Source organism: Hesperophylax consimilis, chromosome 8 (genome assembly GCF_061612785.1).
Source record: "Hesperophylax consimilis isolate HC1 chromosome 8, BYU_Hcon_1.0, whole genome shotgun sequence".
Classification (NCBI taxonomy): Eukaryota; Metazoa; Arthropoda; class Insecta; order Trichoptera; family Limnephilidae; genus Hesperophylax; species Hesperophylax consimilis.
In genome coordinates, this window is record NC_142843.1 from 39,656,411 (window position 1) to 39,674,739 (window position 18,329).

General features: G+C 34.9%; 2 protein-coding genes across 2 annotated transcripts; one reads left to right on the forward strand and one right to left on the reverse strand.

Moving 5' to 3' along the window:
• Positions 1 to 1,560: 1,560 nt before the first annotated feature.
• LOC149422038 (uncharacterized) lies at positions 1,561 to 9,680 on the reverse strand. Its single transcript, XM_089634252.1, has 6 exons — positions 9,520 to 9,680; positions 9,245 to 9,430; positions 8,783 to 9,060; positions 6,130 to 7,464; positions 5,704 to 5,994; positions 1,561 to 2,094 (listed from the first exon to the last, which is right to left on the reverse strand). The coding sequence occupies exons 1-6, from the start codon at positions 9,620 to 9,622 to the stop codon at positions 1,849 to 1,851; spliced, it is 2,439 nt and encodes an 812-aa protein (XP_089490378.1). The 5' UTR covers positions 9,623 to 9,680; the 3' UTR covers positions 1,561 to 1,848.
• A 6,404-nt stretch (positions 9,681 to 16,084) lies between these two features.
• Positions 16,085 to 18,189, forward strand: LOC149422039 (peptidyl-prolyl cis-trans isomerase H). Its single transcript, XM_089634254.1, has 3 exons — positions 16,085 to 16,313; positions 16,429 to 16,605; positions 17,811 to 18,189. Exons 1-3 carry the CDS (start codon positions 16,230 to 16,232, stop codon positions 18,102 to 18,104), a joined length of 555 nt encoding a protein of 184 aa, XP_089490380.1. The 5' UTR covers positions 16,085 to 16,229; the 3' UTR covers positions 18,105 to 18,189.
• Positions 18,190 to 18,329: the final 140 nt, after the last annotated feature.

Sequence of the window (18,329 nt, forward strand, 5' to 3'; positions counted from 1 at the left end):
TTTTACCATGAACATTTTGAAGCCATCAAGGGTGTTATCAATGACTTCGATAGTGCAGAGGCTTTGGCAGTTTTCCAGTGCAAAGAATCGTTTGACGACGCCAGTATTAAAAAACCTAGCTATGATTACCACTCATTTCGCCTACATACCTGCAAGTATAAAAACGCTTGAAACTCATGGATTGGCGTTGAATGCATCTATTCAGGTTATGAAGGAAATTCGCCTTATGAATTCCTCGTTGCCAAAGCTATTCCCGAGTAAACTAAAAGAAAAATTTAAACATACTGAATAATAACCCAGGGTTTGAACCTTTGTGCCAAATTGATAACTTCATCAACGGGGCAGGTGAAATTTTGCCCGGAACAATAAGTTCAAAAATCGCACCCAAATATAAATTCTGTCCAGCCACATCAGTAGACATAGAACGTTTCTTTTCCGCTTACAAAAATATATTAAGCGATCGTAGACACAATTTGTCTACAGAACATTTAGAACAGTACTTAGTCATATACGTTTCCAAAGGTAAATTCTAAATTTTATTGTTAAATACATTTTATAATTGATATTTTCGAAAATATAATTGTTATCCTTGAGAATAGCTTACTAAAATAAAAAAAATATGTAAAAATACGACTTCCTGTATTATTTCATGTTGCATATTTTGACCCTTTTTATGGATTTTCGTGCATATTTTAGCTATTTTTATTGCATATTTGCATGCATATTTTGGGCTATTTTTGTTGCATATAATCCGGTCTCTAGTAATAATATATAATAAAACTTATAGTTTAATATTCAAAATCATTGTTTGTTGATCTCTATATGTATAAGCCATAATATTTTTCCTTCACACTTCGGCCGGGAAAGGTAGTTTTCGGAGGGAATAGTAGTTCTACGTTTGGTGCCGGCCTCATTTCAATGCCAGAAAAGATGGAATTATTCAATGTTTTTTTATGAATATTATATACCAATCTCTTTGTAAAGGTCCCAACTTTATGTACATAATTATCGAAGTTTTTTTTTTATATTTATCTTCGTGCCTTTCGTTTCTATCAGTATTTTAACAAAAGGGTAGTTTATAATTTGTTATTGTTATAATTTGATTCCTTGAATGAGGATTTTTATGACCGTGAAACCCGATTTGAATCTCTACCTCTGTTCTGCCCCACTCAATTCCTATGTGCAAGCGAGTGAGAGATGTCAGGCGTATTTAATGAAAGCAAGTATGGGCAAATACCGATAGGCGCGCACCGTAAGAGACATATCACAAGGTTAATTTAGTTGCATTTCAAATAATATTCGATTTTCGTTTGGTACTTTTATAGCTTAGGTATGCTGAGTTACCACTTTATTAAAATATTTCAATTATTTTCGAAGATATAGGCGATTTAAAACAAATTAAAGAAATTCACGCAGGACCTTTATTTTCACCCGGAGACAGCGTAGCGCAAGCGCAAAAAAATACCTGACAGAAATGTGTTAATGTGCAACTGAAGCAATAATTTATTTTCTAAAATGCATTTGGTCATTAAAAATTAATAAATAATAAGACATAGAAAGTATTTTTACATGAATTATTTTATTAATAAAATAAAATTTAAGAATACTCTTGTAATAAAGTATAATTTTGTTACATAGATGGCAGGGATGTAATACCCAGTTATAGACGTCAAGTCTCTCAAACATTCCACCGATTCCAGGAATGTATTGTTGTCAGATGATGAAGATTTAAGAAGAGTAGAGAGTAAAATGAGCGAATAACAAGTTGTGTTGTAAAAATAGAATGAAGTTAGCAAAGGATTCCAGTGTACAGTATTCAACTGTAATATATTTATTATTTAAACTAATTTATGCAGCTTTATTTTTCTTTGCTAGTTTCCTTTTTGTCTGTTGTCCTTTATTTTTGTTCTTTCTGTTCTTCTTCTTTTTGAAGCCTTCGGGTTTGCCTGAGACGGGGGACTTGGGGACTTTAGGAGTTGGATTCTGGGCCTCTAAGATCTTGTACTTCTCCTTCTTTTCCTTATTCTTCTTGGGCTTAGCTACCAGCAAGTCTGGATGCACTGGACCTTGCGCTTCCACCGTAGATGTTTCACTCTAAAAAATAAATTATTCAATTTAATATAATATGAAATAGACACCGACAATAAAAAGTTTTAGAGAGGAAGCCATCATATCTTAAAAAAAACATTTACATAACTATTTTATATTAATCTTTTTGACCAAATGCACATTCTGGTGAGTAAGGAAATCGGCCACGTAGTTAGTATGACAAAAAATATATATACAGTCAAACTTGGTTATAAGGAGCACAAGGGGAGCGACTAAATTTGCTCCGTTTTACTCAATATAAAAAAAAAATTATGTCATATGTACCTACCTAACTGTCGCTACTATCAATATATTGTTTATTGTTTATTGTTTATTGTTGTTGTTATACGCCCATAGGGGCTTTTACATAGATTATAAATAAGTTTTACATAAGTTATCGAGTTAGAATTTATACTAAGAGTTATAAAAGTGAAGAATTTTAAAAAAATATACAAGTAGTTTTTGAAGAATATGGCGTAAAGAAACATTTTAAACAACATAATATTTAACAATAACAAAGAACAAAATATAATATAAAACATTACAATAACATATCTAATCGTTAAATCTATTACAATAATTTGTATGATTCCACAAAGTGTTGGTTTAATTTGAATTTAAGATTATAAAGGGAATCATGGAATATATCTATAATACCACCAAACTTGTTGCCCAAATCATGCATCCTATTGGTAAGTGAGTTTGACTGATAGTTGGTTTTATATGTGTCGCAAAAGAATGTTGTATTTTGTCTAGTATTTCTTGTCGGTACATAGAGTTTAATAGCAGCAACGATGGCAGGGCTGTCAATAAGGTTGTTCATGACTCTGTATAATAAAATTAGGTCTGAAATGGTTCTTCTGTCAGAATTATTATTATTATTATTAATTAATTATAATTATTCACATACATATAGAATATATTTAAAATACGAGTAGGTATTACTTATTAAAACATATACAGTCAAACGTGGTTATAACGAGCATGGGAAAAGTCGTATGTACCGACCTACCTGCCTCTACTATCAATACATTTGCAGAAGTACATTTTCAAAATACGAGTAGGTATTACTAAAAAATCAACTTTTATTATTCAAATTTATCATCAATTTCCTCTTCAAATCAATCAAGGCATTATAACCAGTGGCGGCTCGTGACTTTTGGGTGTACTAGAGTGCTAATATTATAAAAAATGGCATTTCTGATGTTATAGCTGAAAACTATTTTTTATTTTTTTTCGAAAATCGATTTTTTGAATGAAGATTTTCAGGAAATTTCAGTGTAGCCGTGCGCCGCACGGAATTCCTGAAAATCTTCATACAAAAAATCAATTTTTCGAAAAAAAAAATAAAAAATCGTTTTCAGCTATAACAACATCAATTAAGCCATTTTTTGTAATATTAGCACTCTAGTAACCCAAAAGTCACGAGCCGCCACTGATTATAATTATCATTACCTTGTTCAAGGTTTACAAGAAAAATATCACTAAATTGTCTATCTTATTATCACTCACTCACTACCTTGTGCCTACACCTACCGCTTGTAAAATCGCACTTGTCATAAACAACTACCTTGCGGGATTGTTTCGGTTTTCGGCTGAAAAATTTTACTTTTCACAAGTAGTAGTAGGTAATAAAATAGACAAATTGGACCCTCTGCTGAAAAAGTTGTGCATCACTATCATAAATTTACCCCGTGCAGGGATCTACGTACTCGTAACTAGGTACCTTCATAAACATATTTATTGGTTTGTAAAAAAATATTGATGATGAGTTGTAATACAAAAGAAGAAATAAAAATGAAACAACTTTGCGAAGCTCAAATTTCGCACGACTTTGGCAGATTTAATGACAATCTTACTCAGGTAGTGCCATAACAATATGAATCCTTCCCTAACGGCATAGGAAATTTCCGCCCCTTTGTAACTACTTACTTTAAGAATAATTCCTATTACAACTATTTTTTCAGACCCAACAACCCATTCATGTATTCAGAAATCGTGTTGACCAAATTATTTGCTCGGTATATCAGTGAATCGAACTTGTAATAGCAGTCAACGATTATATAAAGATAAGCCTGAACTAAAATATCATTTTGTAATTGCTCATTGACATTATAGCCGTGAACTCGCCGTGATAGTTATTACAAAAATACACTTTTATGAATGAAATTTACAATCAATAGCTGTACCTCGCCACGTGTTGCTGTGAGTCAGTCTGTCTGTGCAGACAGAAAAACAATAGCCCGTGTTTTTTTTACATCCAACAGACGGCGCTGTTTTTTTTTAAAAAAGCATGTTTTTCCAACAGACTATGCTGTTTTTCAAAAAAAGCATGAATTTGCCTGTAACATGTATATAATATAGGAATATAATAACACACGCTTATTCAAATGCAACGTTTAGATTTAAGATTATGAACAAGCGAACATTTACATTTTTATTTATATAGATTGTTTTAAAGATTTCATTCTCAATTTCCTGCTCAAAACAGTCGAAGCATTATGACTATCATCACCTAGTTCGAGGCTTCCAAAAAAAAATATCACTAAATTGTCTTATTACATATCACTAGCTTGTGCGTACTGTATCGTTTGTAAGATCTGACTTATCATAAATCACTAGCTTGCGAGATTGTTATTGGTTTTCGAATGTAAAATTTAGCTCGTCACAAACTAGTGATGCACTCGCAGCCCAAATTATTCCGGCCCGCATGTCAATTTCGTATGGCCCACTTGCCTACAGAGAAAATCAAAATGTTTGCAGTAATATTTGAAAACCCTGGCTAAGAATCTTTTTTTTAGAGTTTTGGTTAATTCAAACGGGATGTCCTAAATGTACGTAAATTTGAAAAACTGGTTCATAGAAAATTTTTTTTTTTTAAATTCCTAGTAATGTGAAATCTGTATGACCCTATTCCCCTGAACGCATACAAAAGAATCCACATGTAGGCTGCGGGCTGTTTTATAAATAGGCAAAATAGCAACCCCTCTGCTAAAAAGGTTGTGCGTCAATATCATATATTTACCCCGTGTATGGATGTAGGTACACGTATTTAGGTACTTTCATAAACATTTTAATTGTTTTTTTAGAACAAAATTGACAAAGTTGTAATACAAAAGATGTAAAAAGGGATCAAATTTGCAAATTTCACATGACTTTTGCACATTTTATGACAATTTTACTTAGTGCCCGATAGATAATCGGATATCCTAAAAGGATAGGAAATTTCCACCAACCGCCGCGCGCCAGGCAGCCAACCACTGCACTATGCCGCCACCTTTAATCTACTTATTTCGAGAATAATTCCCAAAAATATTTTTTTTTTCGAACATTTTTTTCACGGTATATCAATGAACCATCCTCGTTATATGAAGATGAGCCTGAACAAAAACATCACTTGGTAATTGTTCATTATAGCCATTAACCAAGTAACCAAATAACCAAGTTCGATTGTATTTAAACGATTTAAATAAATCACAACAAAGATAGGAGGCAAGGAAGATGCTCCAATTCCAAGAAATATAGAGTTTATAACTGTCAACATTACATATTCCTTTACTGAAAAGCAGAAGGGAATAAAGAAAATCAAATAAACTAAATCAAGTAAGAACTCACTTCGATTGTGGTATTGGCTTTTTTTCCCTTAAATTCTTTCTGTCCTTTAAGTTCTTTCTTTCCCTTGAATTCTTTCTGTCCTTTGAGTTCTTTCTTTCCTTTGAATTCTTTCTGTCCTTGTTCTTTCTTTCCTATAAATTCTTTCTTGGATTTCTTATTTTTGCTTGGTGATACATCGTCACTGGCCGGCCTCTTACGGGATTTCTTTGTTTCCTTTGCACTCTTTTCCACTTCTTCAGTTTCTTCTTCCACTTGAGGTTCTGCTTCATTTTCGGATGGCACATCTTCCGGCTGGAGAAAAAATAACTTATTTAACAAACCAAACTACATATAAAATTAAATTTTAAAAAAGATTATATAAAATACAGCAAACGATTGGCAAAAAACTAAGAATACAGAAATAGGATAAAATTTAAAGGTACTTACAATAGCATCGGAGAATTTCTTAAGTTTAGCGACAAAGAATCCATCCATATTGTGTGTGTGAGGGTAAAACCGCCTCGTCAAATTCATTGACGGGTGGAATCTCAAATTTCTGAATTTGGTGAATCCTTCTGTTCCGAAATCTAAGCCTGTTGGAACTAACTTAACATTTCTCTTCTTCAGGGCATAATCTACCACCCACTCATTTTCTTCAGGTAATATTGAACACGTTGAATACACAATATATCCTCCCGTGGCAGATTTGGCTGTGACGCAGTCTATGGCAGCTAGGATCAACTGCCTCTGGAGATTGTAACACCTCTGCAGGTCAGTCGCATCTTTGTTGGTTTTAACACTGGCGTCCTTAGCAGCTACCCCCGTTCCGGTACAAGGAGCATCCAACAGTACTCTGTCGAATCCTTTGATAACCGTTGGGAATTTGCGTCCATCATATGAAACCACAATGGAGTTAACAACACCCAATCTGTGGAAATTTCCTACAACAGCTTTAAGTCTGTCTTTATTCACATCATTGGCGAACAGTACTCCGGTATTTTTCATGATGGCTGCGATGTGAGAAGCTTTTCCACCGGGGGCAGAACACATATCTAATATCCTCTCATTTTCTTGAGGAGCCAAAGCCATGACTGGTAGGAAACTAGAAGCACCCTGGATTATGTAATGTCCGGCAAGGTATTCAGGAGTGGCTCCCACGGGTACTGTAGAGCTGTACACCACTAGACCGACCTTACTCCATTTGCCAACAGGATCCAAATTGACTCCTCGGTTGATGAGAGCTTGGGCGAGTTCCCTTCTTCTGGTCTTCAAGCTATTTGTTCTGATGGTCAAGGGTCTCTGAACTTCACTGGCTTCCAAGAATTCCATTAATTCTGCTAGAGGGAATAACTGCACCAGACGTTCCATCAAGAAATCGTTGTAACTGTAGTAGGTGCAGAGATCTTTTTGAAGGAGTTCCAAGTATTCAGCACGGCCTCTTCCTTGTTCCTTGAACTTGCCAAAATCTGTTAAAACAGCAGTCACGTCTTTAATTCTCTGTTGGACTTCTTGCAGACCTATGGGTTGATCTTGTTCCTCTTCAGTGGGGAAAGCGAATATATCATGGCTGGCAATATTCAATTCCAGTTCTTCCTCAGCCAACTTCAAGTCTTTCTTCTGCTTTTTCTTCAATTTCTTGGTGGCCTTCTCAATAGGCAAAAGGTCTTCGTCATCACTATCTCCGTCTTCATCTTCTTTTTCGTCCGAATCAGATCCAAAGTCGTCATCCATTGCCGAATCAGATCCGTCAGAGCTTGCGGCGATATTGTCCAAAGTTCCAGTCTGAAAATCAAACAAGCACATTAATGTAATAAATAAACACTTGCCCCGTTCCCCTTACCAACAAACTTTTATTAGCCCTTACCACTCCATTATTTTTTTAATATTTTTTGCCAGCCAACTCTAATTTAAATAATGGCAAAATATTAATTTATTGATATGCAGTTACAAAAAAAATTGTTAAAAATTCATTTGTTATGATTTATTCTTCAAATAAAAAACAGTTAACAGAAAACTTTATGGACTACTTATATTTTTGCATAGTATGGAACTTTTTAAAACATTCTCCAGGATGGAAAACAGGTTTTCAGGAACACGTCTCACAAAACCACACTGTTTTGCGTCTTCCCCTGGAATCTTTCTGTTACTGCACACAGTACAGTCTTTAGAACCTTTGTCCAGTTTGGCAATGAAGTGGTGCTTGTTTTCTAATCGCTCCTCTACATCTAGCGCACTTGGGCGTCCCCTTTTTCTGGATTCCCGACCAACCCTTTTAACTCCTACTAATTGAGTAATAAGCTCCTTTCGACACAATTTGAGACATCAAATCTTCTGTAAAAAATAATTCGAAGATCCATCATTCGAAGATAATCCTAAAGCAGTGTTTGGTCTAAGATTGTCCGGAATTCTAATTCCGGAAGTCGTAGGAGAATATGCAAACTCGGGAATCACGAAAGTTTCGGTCATTTCATTCCAATTATTTGGCTCACTATGATATTCGATATTTGTTGTACTGTCATCATTATCATTGTTATTTTCTGTGCTGTTAACACTATCATGATCTTCAAAATCACAAGCAACAGGCTCGTACTCACTGTCACTTTTATAAGATTTACCTTCCGAAAACACTTGGTATTCAGATGCCATATCACACCAAGTTCGTGCCATTTTAGGTTATGTGAATTTGCAAAGGTTATTTTATAGTAAAATAAAAACGGAAAACAGTATTTTTTATCGAATAATCACAAGATACAACGTAACATGTCAAGTTTTGCGCACGAAAATACACCACGCGTGCACGTCTTATTTCGTCGGCTGACAACTGTGCTGTAGCGTACAAATAGTGATGTCGGCTGGCACTCGACAAATGAGTGGTAAGGGTTAATGATAAAATTTAAAGAAAATAACATCAAATGTATACAATTAATTAAAAAATGAATCAATAAAGGAGTCATCAAAAATTTCAACAAAAGAAAAGTGAAATAAAACTATTATTCAATTTCCTTTTCTAATTAAGGATTTGAAACATTCATTAAAATTGAAAAATTTAATTTTATAAAGGTATTTCTAGAATCATTAGACATAACATTGAAATAATTACCGTGTATTCATCTTTTTCATCGGAATCTTCTTCCCCTTCATCAGAACCAGCTTCTTCATCGCTGTCTCCTTCATCATCAGTCATGTCTTCATCGTCCGAATCTTCATCGATCGAAGCTCCACCAACCGTTGTTTCCTCTTCTGACATATCATCATCGCTATTGTAAACATCTTCAGAATCTTCTTCATCAGATGTGCTAGCTTTCTTTGGTGCCTTTTTCGGAGGTTTGGTTTCCTTTTGTTTGGGAGTCAACCATGACTTGTTATCGTCAGAGTAACCTGAAATATATACATTAGTTACTTAATCTTTTATAACTTAAGCATGGTTTTTTAACCTCAAACAATGTTGATAATATTGATAGAAATATCGATTGTGGTAGTTGCAAATGATGCAAAAGAGGCAGCTACTAGCTACTCCTTAAATCACGAATAATCTAAAAATAATAATGTGAATGTTTTGTACCTTTAATAACTTTGGGGGGACCAACACCGTTGACTTTTGCGACACCGTTAACTTTAGCTGGAATTAAAGGCTTTTCGGACTTCTGTTTTTTTGCCTCTTTGCTCTTCTCCACTTTATCATCTTTCTTCTGTATCCTTTTGGCTGCTCTCTGCTTTTGCCTATGACTTAAGTTCTTTTCTACTTCATCTGTAGACGACAAAATATAATTCTGTCAGACAAACATGTTATAAAACATAAATATATATAGTTACTGGGATTGACAATATAATAGATACCTTGTAGACTTTTATCGAATTGTGGAGCCTGCTGCTTCTTAGTTTTCCTTCCAGGTCCTTTCTTTACTTTTCCTTCATCGTCAAATTTCGCTTTCCGGCCCATTTTTATAAACTATATTTTAAAACTCAATTGCACGTGGGAATGTCAAACTTTCCCCACGTTGTTAACATAGACAAACTTCAAACGCGATGGAATCATTTTTTTTATTTAAAACTTTTAGGCTGTAAAAAAAAAATATGCATAGTTTGACAATATTTATTTATATAAAAGGGCCCATGCATAGTTAGTAAAAAAAATCACTTGCACAGAATTAAAATCATGGACCTAAAAAGCCCTGCACGGAGCAATTCGAGAGCAATTTGAAGCCGCGGGGTGAGGGGGGAGATGTATGGAAAGTGCCAAAACCTGCTGACATTTTTTTAAGGACCTATCCCATACCTTATCTTATAAAATATCTCAAAAAAATTGTAAGCCGTAATTGTTTTTTATTATTAATTAAATTAGCCGTTAACGTCACAAAATTTAAATAATGATATTTCATTATGGACCACTTTGAATAAAAATCAATTCAAAAGTTAGTCATTCAAGATGGCTGCCAGGCAATTTCCCCTCACCCTAGATTTGGCTTCAATGCCATTCACACAAAATCGCACTAATGTTTTGTCCGGAGCTTTTTTGGGTCCGTGGATAAAATTGAGGAAATAGAAGATAAATTTTATTTTCAAAATATTTCGATGACGATCCCACACGTAAAAACATATTTATAAATGTGAGGGTTTTTGAGACAAACAAAAATGATTTAATAAAATAAAAATTCTTATGTACAAGATTAAATAATTCAGCATTTCAAATATTATCCTTTCCACACAATACTTGTTTTTTCTGTTTGGTGTATTTTTTAACGCATATTCTTATTATTGTTTTGTAAAAATACATAAAATAAGGACACGCTTAATATACACATTTTATTTAAACAATACTTTGTAGTAATTAAATAATGATGAAAAGTGGTTTTTTCATTAAAAATTAGTATCAACCTTAGCCTCTTCGGGCCCAAGACCATTTTTTTAGACTTTTAAACTTTTTTCTACTATTTTCGTATTCTCTACCATCATATTTGGACCACATTTTTTTTTTTTATGGCCGGTTTGGGAGTAAGGGATGGTATCATATATGATACTTGGGGACTCTAGCTCAACAAATATTGTGTTTTTTTTCAATTTTGCTTTTTTATGCTAATAATTCGAAAAGCAGATACTCTTTGAAGTACTGTGGTTTCAAAATTCGGCCACCTTGAAAATAAATAATTATGCTAAAACGGCCATCTATTGACAAGTTTTTTAAATGCCATGTGAGACATAGATTCTCTACTATTTAGTTTCCAATAGCGATAATAGGTGGCTTTGCACGGTTTGGTTATGTGTTTGACAATTGCCACCGATTTGTGGTTTTTTGTGATCTCCGACTTTAAAGTGAAATATAACGGTATGTATTTCGAATTTTTGTCCATTTCTTATGAATTCTAGTGCCCTTGTATTTCATTTGTTGAATTATCAATAAGAAATGTCTATAAATATAGTATTTTTTTGTAAAATCGAAATTTTTTGGTGGTTTTGCTTTTCGACCACCGTACTTGAGGTAATTTTTTTAGTCTTACAACATGGTTATTCTGATTTTATAATTTTACAGATACACCATGCCGAAGAAAGGTCTTCGCCAAGAAGAAATCGCAGGAATACTTTTAGAAGAGATACCTTCTGATGATGACAGTTGTTATGGGTGCTCAGACAATGAGGAAGAGGATCTACAGGAGGAGCATCTAGCAAATGTCACAGTTAGCGCCTCTTCGGACGATGATGATGATGAACTGCCTCTATCTTGTGTGAGGAATCAAATCCCGGCGTCTTCTTCATCTACCACACTCGATCACCCTATAGCAGGCACATCCAGCTCTTCTGGTTCACAATCACCATCTACTTTTGATGTTCATCTTTCGCGTACGCGTAACCGACCAGTATCGTCTTCTCCATCTGCCCAGTATAGTCCTAATATCTCAATGTCCGTTTTGTCATCCACCGCTGCTGTTCCAGGCACAACTGCATCTACACCTGTCATACCTGCGATTATAGTCGTGCCTAAATGGAGCCGTACGTTCAATACCGCCCTCCCTGGTGAATTCCGTGAAGAAACAGGACTACATAATGACTTTCTTACAATGGAAAATCTCACACCTTTGGAAATTTTTCTGAAATTTTGGACTCCTAGTTTGATTGAAAATATCTGCTTCCAGACCAATCTATACGCACAACAAGTCGGGAAAAATCACTAACCCACAACCGTTCAGGAAATTAAAAAATTCATTGCACTAAATTTAGTAATGGGAATTAAAAAATCCCCCAGTTATAGAGACTATTGGTCATCGTCCCCTGATTTACACGACCCCTATATTTCAAGATTTATGACAGTCCATAGGTTTGGCTGGCTGTTGTCAAACCTTCATCTCAACGACAATTCATTGATGCCTGCTAGAGGTCAACTTAATTTCGATAAATTATATAAAATAAGGCCTTTGTTGAACTGCTTGTCAGACACCTTTGATCGAAATTACAAGCCATCACCTACTTTGGCAATTGACGAGAGCATGGTCAAATCCAAAGGCCGCAGCACATTGAAGCAATACATGCCCAAAAAACCCATTAAAAGAGGCTATAAGATCTGGATGATGTGTGCAGAAAATGGATACAACTTAAAATTTGAAATATACACAGGAAAAATTGGTGACTACGCTGAGTCTAACTTAGGGCCACAAGAGTTGTCTTAAATTTTTGTCAATCTATTCAAGGTCGTAACTACACAGTTTACTTTGATAATTATTTTAATTGCTGCCCCCTACAAAAACAGCTGAAAGATATGAATATTCGCTCATGTGGAACTGTCCAATCAACCAGAAAATATTTGCCTAAGATGAAGGATGATAAAAACCTAAAAAGAGGTGAATATGACTGGTACGTGAGTGATACAGGAATTTCCATGATAAAATGGAGAGATAGAAGAGCTGTACACCTCCTTTCAAACTTTCACAACCCAAAGGATGCCATGCATGTCAACCGTAAAGAGAAAACTGGTGAGATCACAAGGGTGCCATGTCCGTTGGCTCTAAATAATTATAACAACTGCATGAATTATGTGGACAAGTTTGATCAAAAGAAGGCGGTTTACTCGATAAACAGAAAGTCTAAAAAATGGTGGCATCGTTTATTTTTCCACTTTTTAGATGCAACAATTGTAAATTCTTACATTGTTTACACAGAGCTCTGCAAGTTGGGTAAGGCTGACAAAGACAATCCATTGAGGCTGAAAGATTTCAGGAGGCAAGTTTACAGAGGACTTTTGGCTGAAGAGGAGCTGAAATGCACCAAAAAGCGTGGGTCCACATCGGAGGTGGTGGAAATTAAGAGACATAAGCCTTACGTGGACCCTGAAATACGTCTGAAAAATAGCGCCCACCGGCCAGAACATACTACTTCACGTCGTTGTGCGAATTGTAGTACAAAAGACAGGCCCATACGTTCCAACTGGATATGTTGTGTTTGCAAAGTACCCCTTTGTGTAAAAAAAGATAAAAACTGTTTTGAAAATTTCCACAATTAGTCATATAAAATGGCCTTTTTTTATTTCTAATAAACTTTTGATTTGAACCTAATATTTTTTTCCCATGTGTACTGTGGTATAAAATTTTGACCACCTCATTCCTGAAAAGCCTTCAGTCCAATGTTTTTTTAAATATTTTTTCCTCGTTATTATAAGTTACATCAATTGATTAAAAAAAAAAGGTAAAAAATAAGAAAAAAAAGTTCGTACCTCAAGGAGTTAATCAAGTGTAATAGAAATAAAATAGTAATGTTTATGTTTGTTTTTATGATTTTTTTTTTTTACAAAAATTGTGGTTTCAGGTACTGTAACCTACCACCTAAAACATAAAGTGTAATTGAAAGAAAAAATAATAATAATTTTGAATAAAAAATAATATATCAGTTCAGCTGGTTGAATGAAAAGTTTTGAAACAGTTGCGATCCATTGAAAAACACAAATAAACCTGACAGTTTTCACAAATTACAAAAGTTAATTGTGTACACCCATGCAAACGACATTTGGAACGATTCTTCTGCTGATCATTCATCATAACTGGCAAATGTAAAGCCTTTTTTGTCCTCAATTCTTTGTGTGGTAAAGGCTGCACAGATCGGCGTTTTCGAGGTCTCTCACAAATCCCAATACTATCACCATTTTCATCATCTACCAAATCTGTCGATTCTAATCCGGCTAGTAAAACATTTGCTATATCCCATTTAAAGTCATAGTAGTCCAATATCTTGTTCTTGGGAAGATGTTTTTGGGCTTCTAATCTGTATTTTAGCCAAGATGCTGCTACAGCAAAGTCAAAAAAATGGTAAATTATTCGCACAGTCCACTTATTGGTTCGGTTTCGCATGGAATACTTTGAAATGACTCTGTCCAACAAGTCTACTCCTCCCATATATTTGTTATAGGATTAGACCACGGCAGGTTGAGATACTCTGATGTACCTGTTTTCTTGCTTGGACCATTGTCGACATTGATTGAGAGGTTCAACTGACGATGATGTGGAAGAAAAGTGTATTGATCGACTATCTAGCCATTTGACAATACATATCTTATTGTTTCCTCTTACCACACATTCATGGGAACCTCGACCAGCTCGTTTCATTTGAGAGTCTGATTTAATGGATATTCCTTTTGGTATCCGGTTCAGCATTAACGTACCACTTCCAAGAATGCCTCTGCTGTGCAAATTTCCTAGTAGTGGAATAGATGTGAAATACCTATCAGTATACACAGTGCAGCCAGTAGGAAGTGTATGTGCCAACTTTAATACAAATCGGGCTCCAACATGAATTTTTTCAGGCATTGGGAATAAAGCGGACTCCACCGATGTTCCTTTACCTTCGTACAAGTAAAAATCCAAAGGTATACCCTGCAAAGTAGTCATAACAAAATTTTTGATTCCTACTGGATTAGGTTTACCGCGAATGACTTGCCTGTTCTTGCATTTACCTTGAAAGGGTATCATTTGTTCATCAATAGAAATATTTTCTGTTCTATCATTTTGTAGGCAACCTTTTTGAACCCGTAGTACAATTGGTCTGACCTTCCAAAAGCTGTCAAGTTGTTTTTCTGATTCTGACACACAATTATCATCGACACGTTTTAAGTTTGAGCGTATATTAAAAAATCTTTTGCGTGAAATGTTGTCAGCAACTATAGGGATTCTAGTTTTTTGTGCCCAATTCTGGTGGATGTGAGGAAGACCCAAAAGGCTGATAATCATACTGATTCCAATAAAGCCTTTTATTTCAGTACCTGTCATATACAAAGTCTTGCCTGTGCTCCTTACAAATTTCCTATTAGTGTTTAATGAAATTTCATCAAAAAAATTGTTATCAATGTACTTAGAAAAGTATTCAATGGGTTCTCTCGTTTCACAGCTTTGTATTTCAACTTATCCAATCTATTGGGTGCCATCCATTTATGAAATGTAAATTTGTAGCGACAAAATTAGGTTTATGTTTCCACTTATTAACTGGATCATGCCGATTCACATTTTGGAGATCTACTAGTGGCACATCATCAGCGTCGCTCCAATCTTCTTCATCTTCTACTTGTAAAGGGCTAAGAGGTCTCCGAATTTCGAATTGCTCCTCACTATCCTCATCACCCAGCCAACCATAATCAAATTCCAAATCGGAATCATTTGGATCCATAGGAAGTAGCAACTCCGCTTCGATTTCATCCTCAACCAACCTTAAAATGAAAATAAAAGATGTCATAGAGGCCCGCGGTATCACCTATGATACTTCAGTTTAAAATGTCCCTAAATCTAACAAAAACGCCGATAGCTATATATTTTTTTATTAAACGATAGTGAATTGAACAAACATTAATTTTAATAACAATTGGATGATTAAAATAATAAAATAACACCTTACCTGCATTTTCTCTCCGAGACATTTTGACAGCTACAAATCACGATGTTTCAAAGACAATAGTTCACTCAAACTAACTTCAAATCAGTCCAAATGCTCCTAGCCGGTAAGGTAGGAATCTTCATAATCAGATACTTTGGATCTCCATTGGAAATAATGACTTGGAAATATTTTGTGAGCTTAAAACAGTGAGTATCACATATGATATACATATAGGTATACCTATTTTCTGTATATTTACGTTTTTGGTATGTTATAAAAAAAATGATTATTTCTAAGCCCGTGGTCCCACTAGCTCGGTAGCGGTACGAAATCGTCAAAAACTGGAGACCCTACGAAAAAAAGTAGTGAACTTTACTTTTCTGCGCATGGTGTTGGGTTTTTTTAGATTTCGTACTGTTATCGAGCCAGTGGGACGGCTGGCTAATTCGAACCAAAACTTTACTGATAATAGTGTACTAAAATAACCGTGTGTGTGTGTGTATTTTTATATTGAAATCATAGACAAATACATATTTTAAAATAAATTCCAGCTGTACCAACACCCGTGAACTGAAGTCAGGGCGCCAACCAGAGAGACCAAAATAATTTTGCGGCACAACAAAATAACATAACCTTAAATAGTTCGTAGTTGAAACGTCAAAGTTACAATATAAATCATATTCGGGAAAAAATAAGTACACAAAATGCCAACCTGGAATCAAATACAATCGCAATTGCGAAATCCAAATAATCCAGTTGTGTTCTTCGATATAACCGTTGGTACAACGGTGAGTTTGATTCATAATATTGCATTACAATTCACCAGATTTATTTTATATGTTTGGAATTTGTTATATTTTATACTCTCTTTTTAACCTTAAATGTTATTTACTGTTTTTACAGGAGATAGGTAGGATGATATTTGAGCTATTTGCCGATGTTATTCCAAAGACCAGTGAAAACTTTCGGGAATTTTGCACAGGAGAATATAGAAGAGATGGAGTGCCGCTCGGTTTCAAGGGAGCAATATTCCACAGAGTAATAAAGGACTTCATGATTCAAGGAGGCGATTTCGTCAATGTTCGTATTTCTTATATTAATACTACTAACCTAAAACCCACCAACTAAAAAAAAATTTGCACTTGAACATGAACAGATTCATTAACGTTACGCTATTGAAAACTTATTTCGTTGGTAATATTTGGTAATTTTTGGATAGGGCCTGACACGCTTATTACGAATATTTTTTAGAAAAAAACTTTATATTCGCCTTAATTACTATAAAAGAAAACTTTTTGCATTTCGGGCGGCGGAAAATTATGAATTTAAATTTTCAATTGCGTTAACCAAAATTCACTTCGCGAATCGATGCGGCGGCAATCAGCTGCCATTAGGTACGTCACTGTTATGTTGGTATCCCTGATACATTGATTTGTATCACAAACCATGTTACACAAACCTAGCGTAGCCGGTAAACTAGTTGAAAACTGGGATGTTTTTCTTGCCTTGACGCGAGCAGGCGTTATTAAGGGGCACTTTCCTTTGTATCACAAACCATATTACACAAACCTCGGCATCCCACGAAGATAGCAACGGTCGTATTTAGCTCTTGTTAATGCATCAGTGATACCAACATAACAGTGCGTTCCTAATGGCGTCGCGTTGTCGCCACATCGATTCGCGAAGTGAATTTTGGTTTTATGCAATTGAAAATCAAAATGCATAATTTTCCGCCGCCCGAAATGCAAAAAGTTTTCTTTTATAGTAATTAAGGCGAATATAAAGTTTTTTTCTAAAAATTATTCGTAATAAGCGTGTCAGGCCCTATCCAAAATTTACCATAATGGTAGATATATTAGGCCACTACATTTGCAAACTTTTACAAAATTAATTACATTTGCATAAAAGAATGTGTTTTATCTGTTTATATAGTTTGACCTAAAACAAAATACCAATCCCGAGCATCATCTGAAATGAAGTGCGAGGCAGTGCGGTGTGGCCAGCCACTATTGAAAGCTAGCAAAATCCCCAATACATCATGCCTTTTCTGCGCACTGCAAGAGATGTGCGTCTGCGCACCTTTTTTTGCTTGTGGTCGAGCTTTAATACATTTATATGTAAACTTTAGTGTGCTTAATCATAAATAAAATCTATAACCGATGAATCCATGAAGAAACTTAATTTTTTCACAAAAAGTGGTGCTTAGTTAACCCACAATTCAATTTTTTACCTCTGAATGTCAATAAAAACAATCGGATTTTAAAGTAGTTTTTTTGCATTTCCAGGGAGACGGTACCGGAGTAATGAGCATCTATGGCGGCAGCACATTTGCCGATGAGAACTTCACTCTGAAGCACGATTCCCCCGGACTCCTATCCATGGCCAACAGCGGCAAGGACACCAACGGCTGCCAGTTCTTCATCACCTGCGCCAAGTGCAACTTCCTCGACAACAAGCACGTCGTGTTTGGGAGGGTTATTGACGGACTCTTGGTCATGAGGAAAATAGAGAATGTTCCAACAGGACCAAACAACAAACCAAAAATACCAGTTACAATATCACAGTGCGGTCAAATGTGATCTTTTCTAGTTAAGATTTATTTATTTTTAAAGACATTCACTTGTATAGTTATAATACTTTTTGAGAATAATATTGATATTTTAAGAAAAAATAAATTAAAGATTAATTTTTTTTGTAATAATTATTTTATTAAATTATAAACATAATCAGTTAAATCACCACAAATTGACCCATCGTAATAAATCTTGGAAAGATACCTTTGCGAGAATTTTAGTTTATATTTT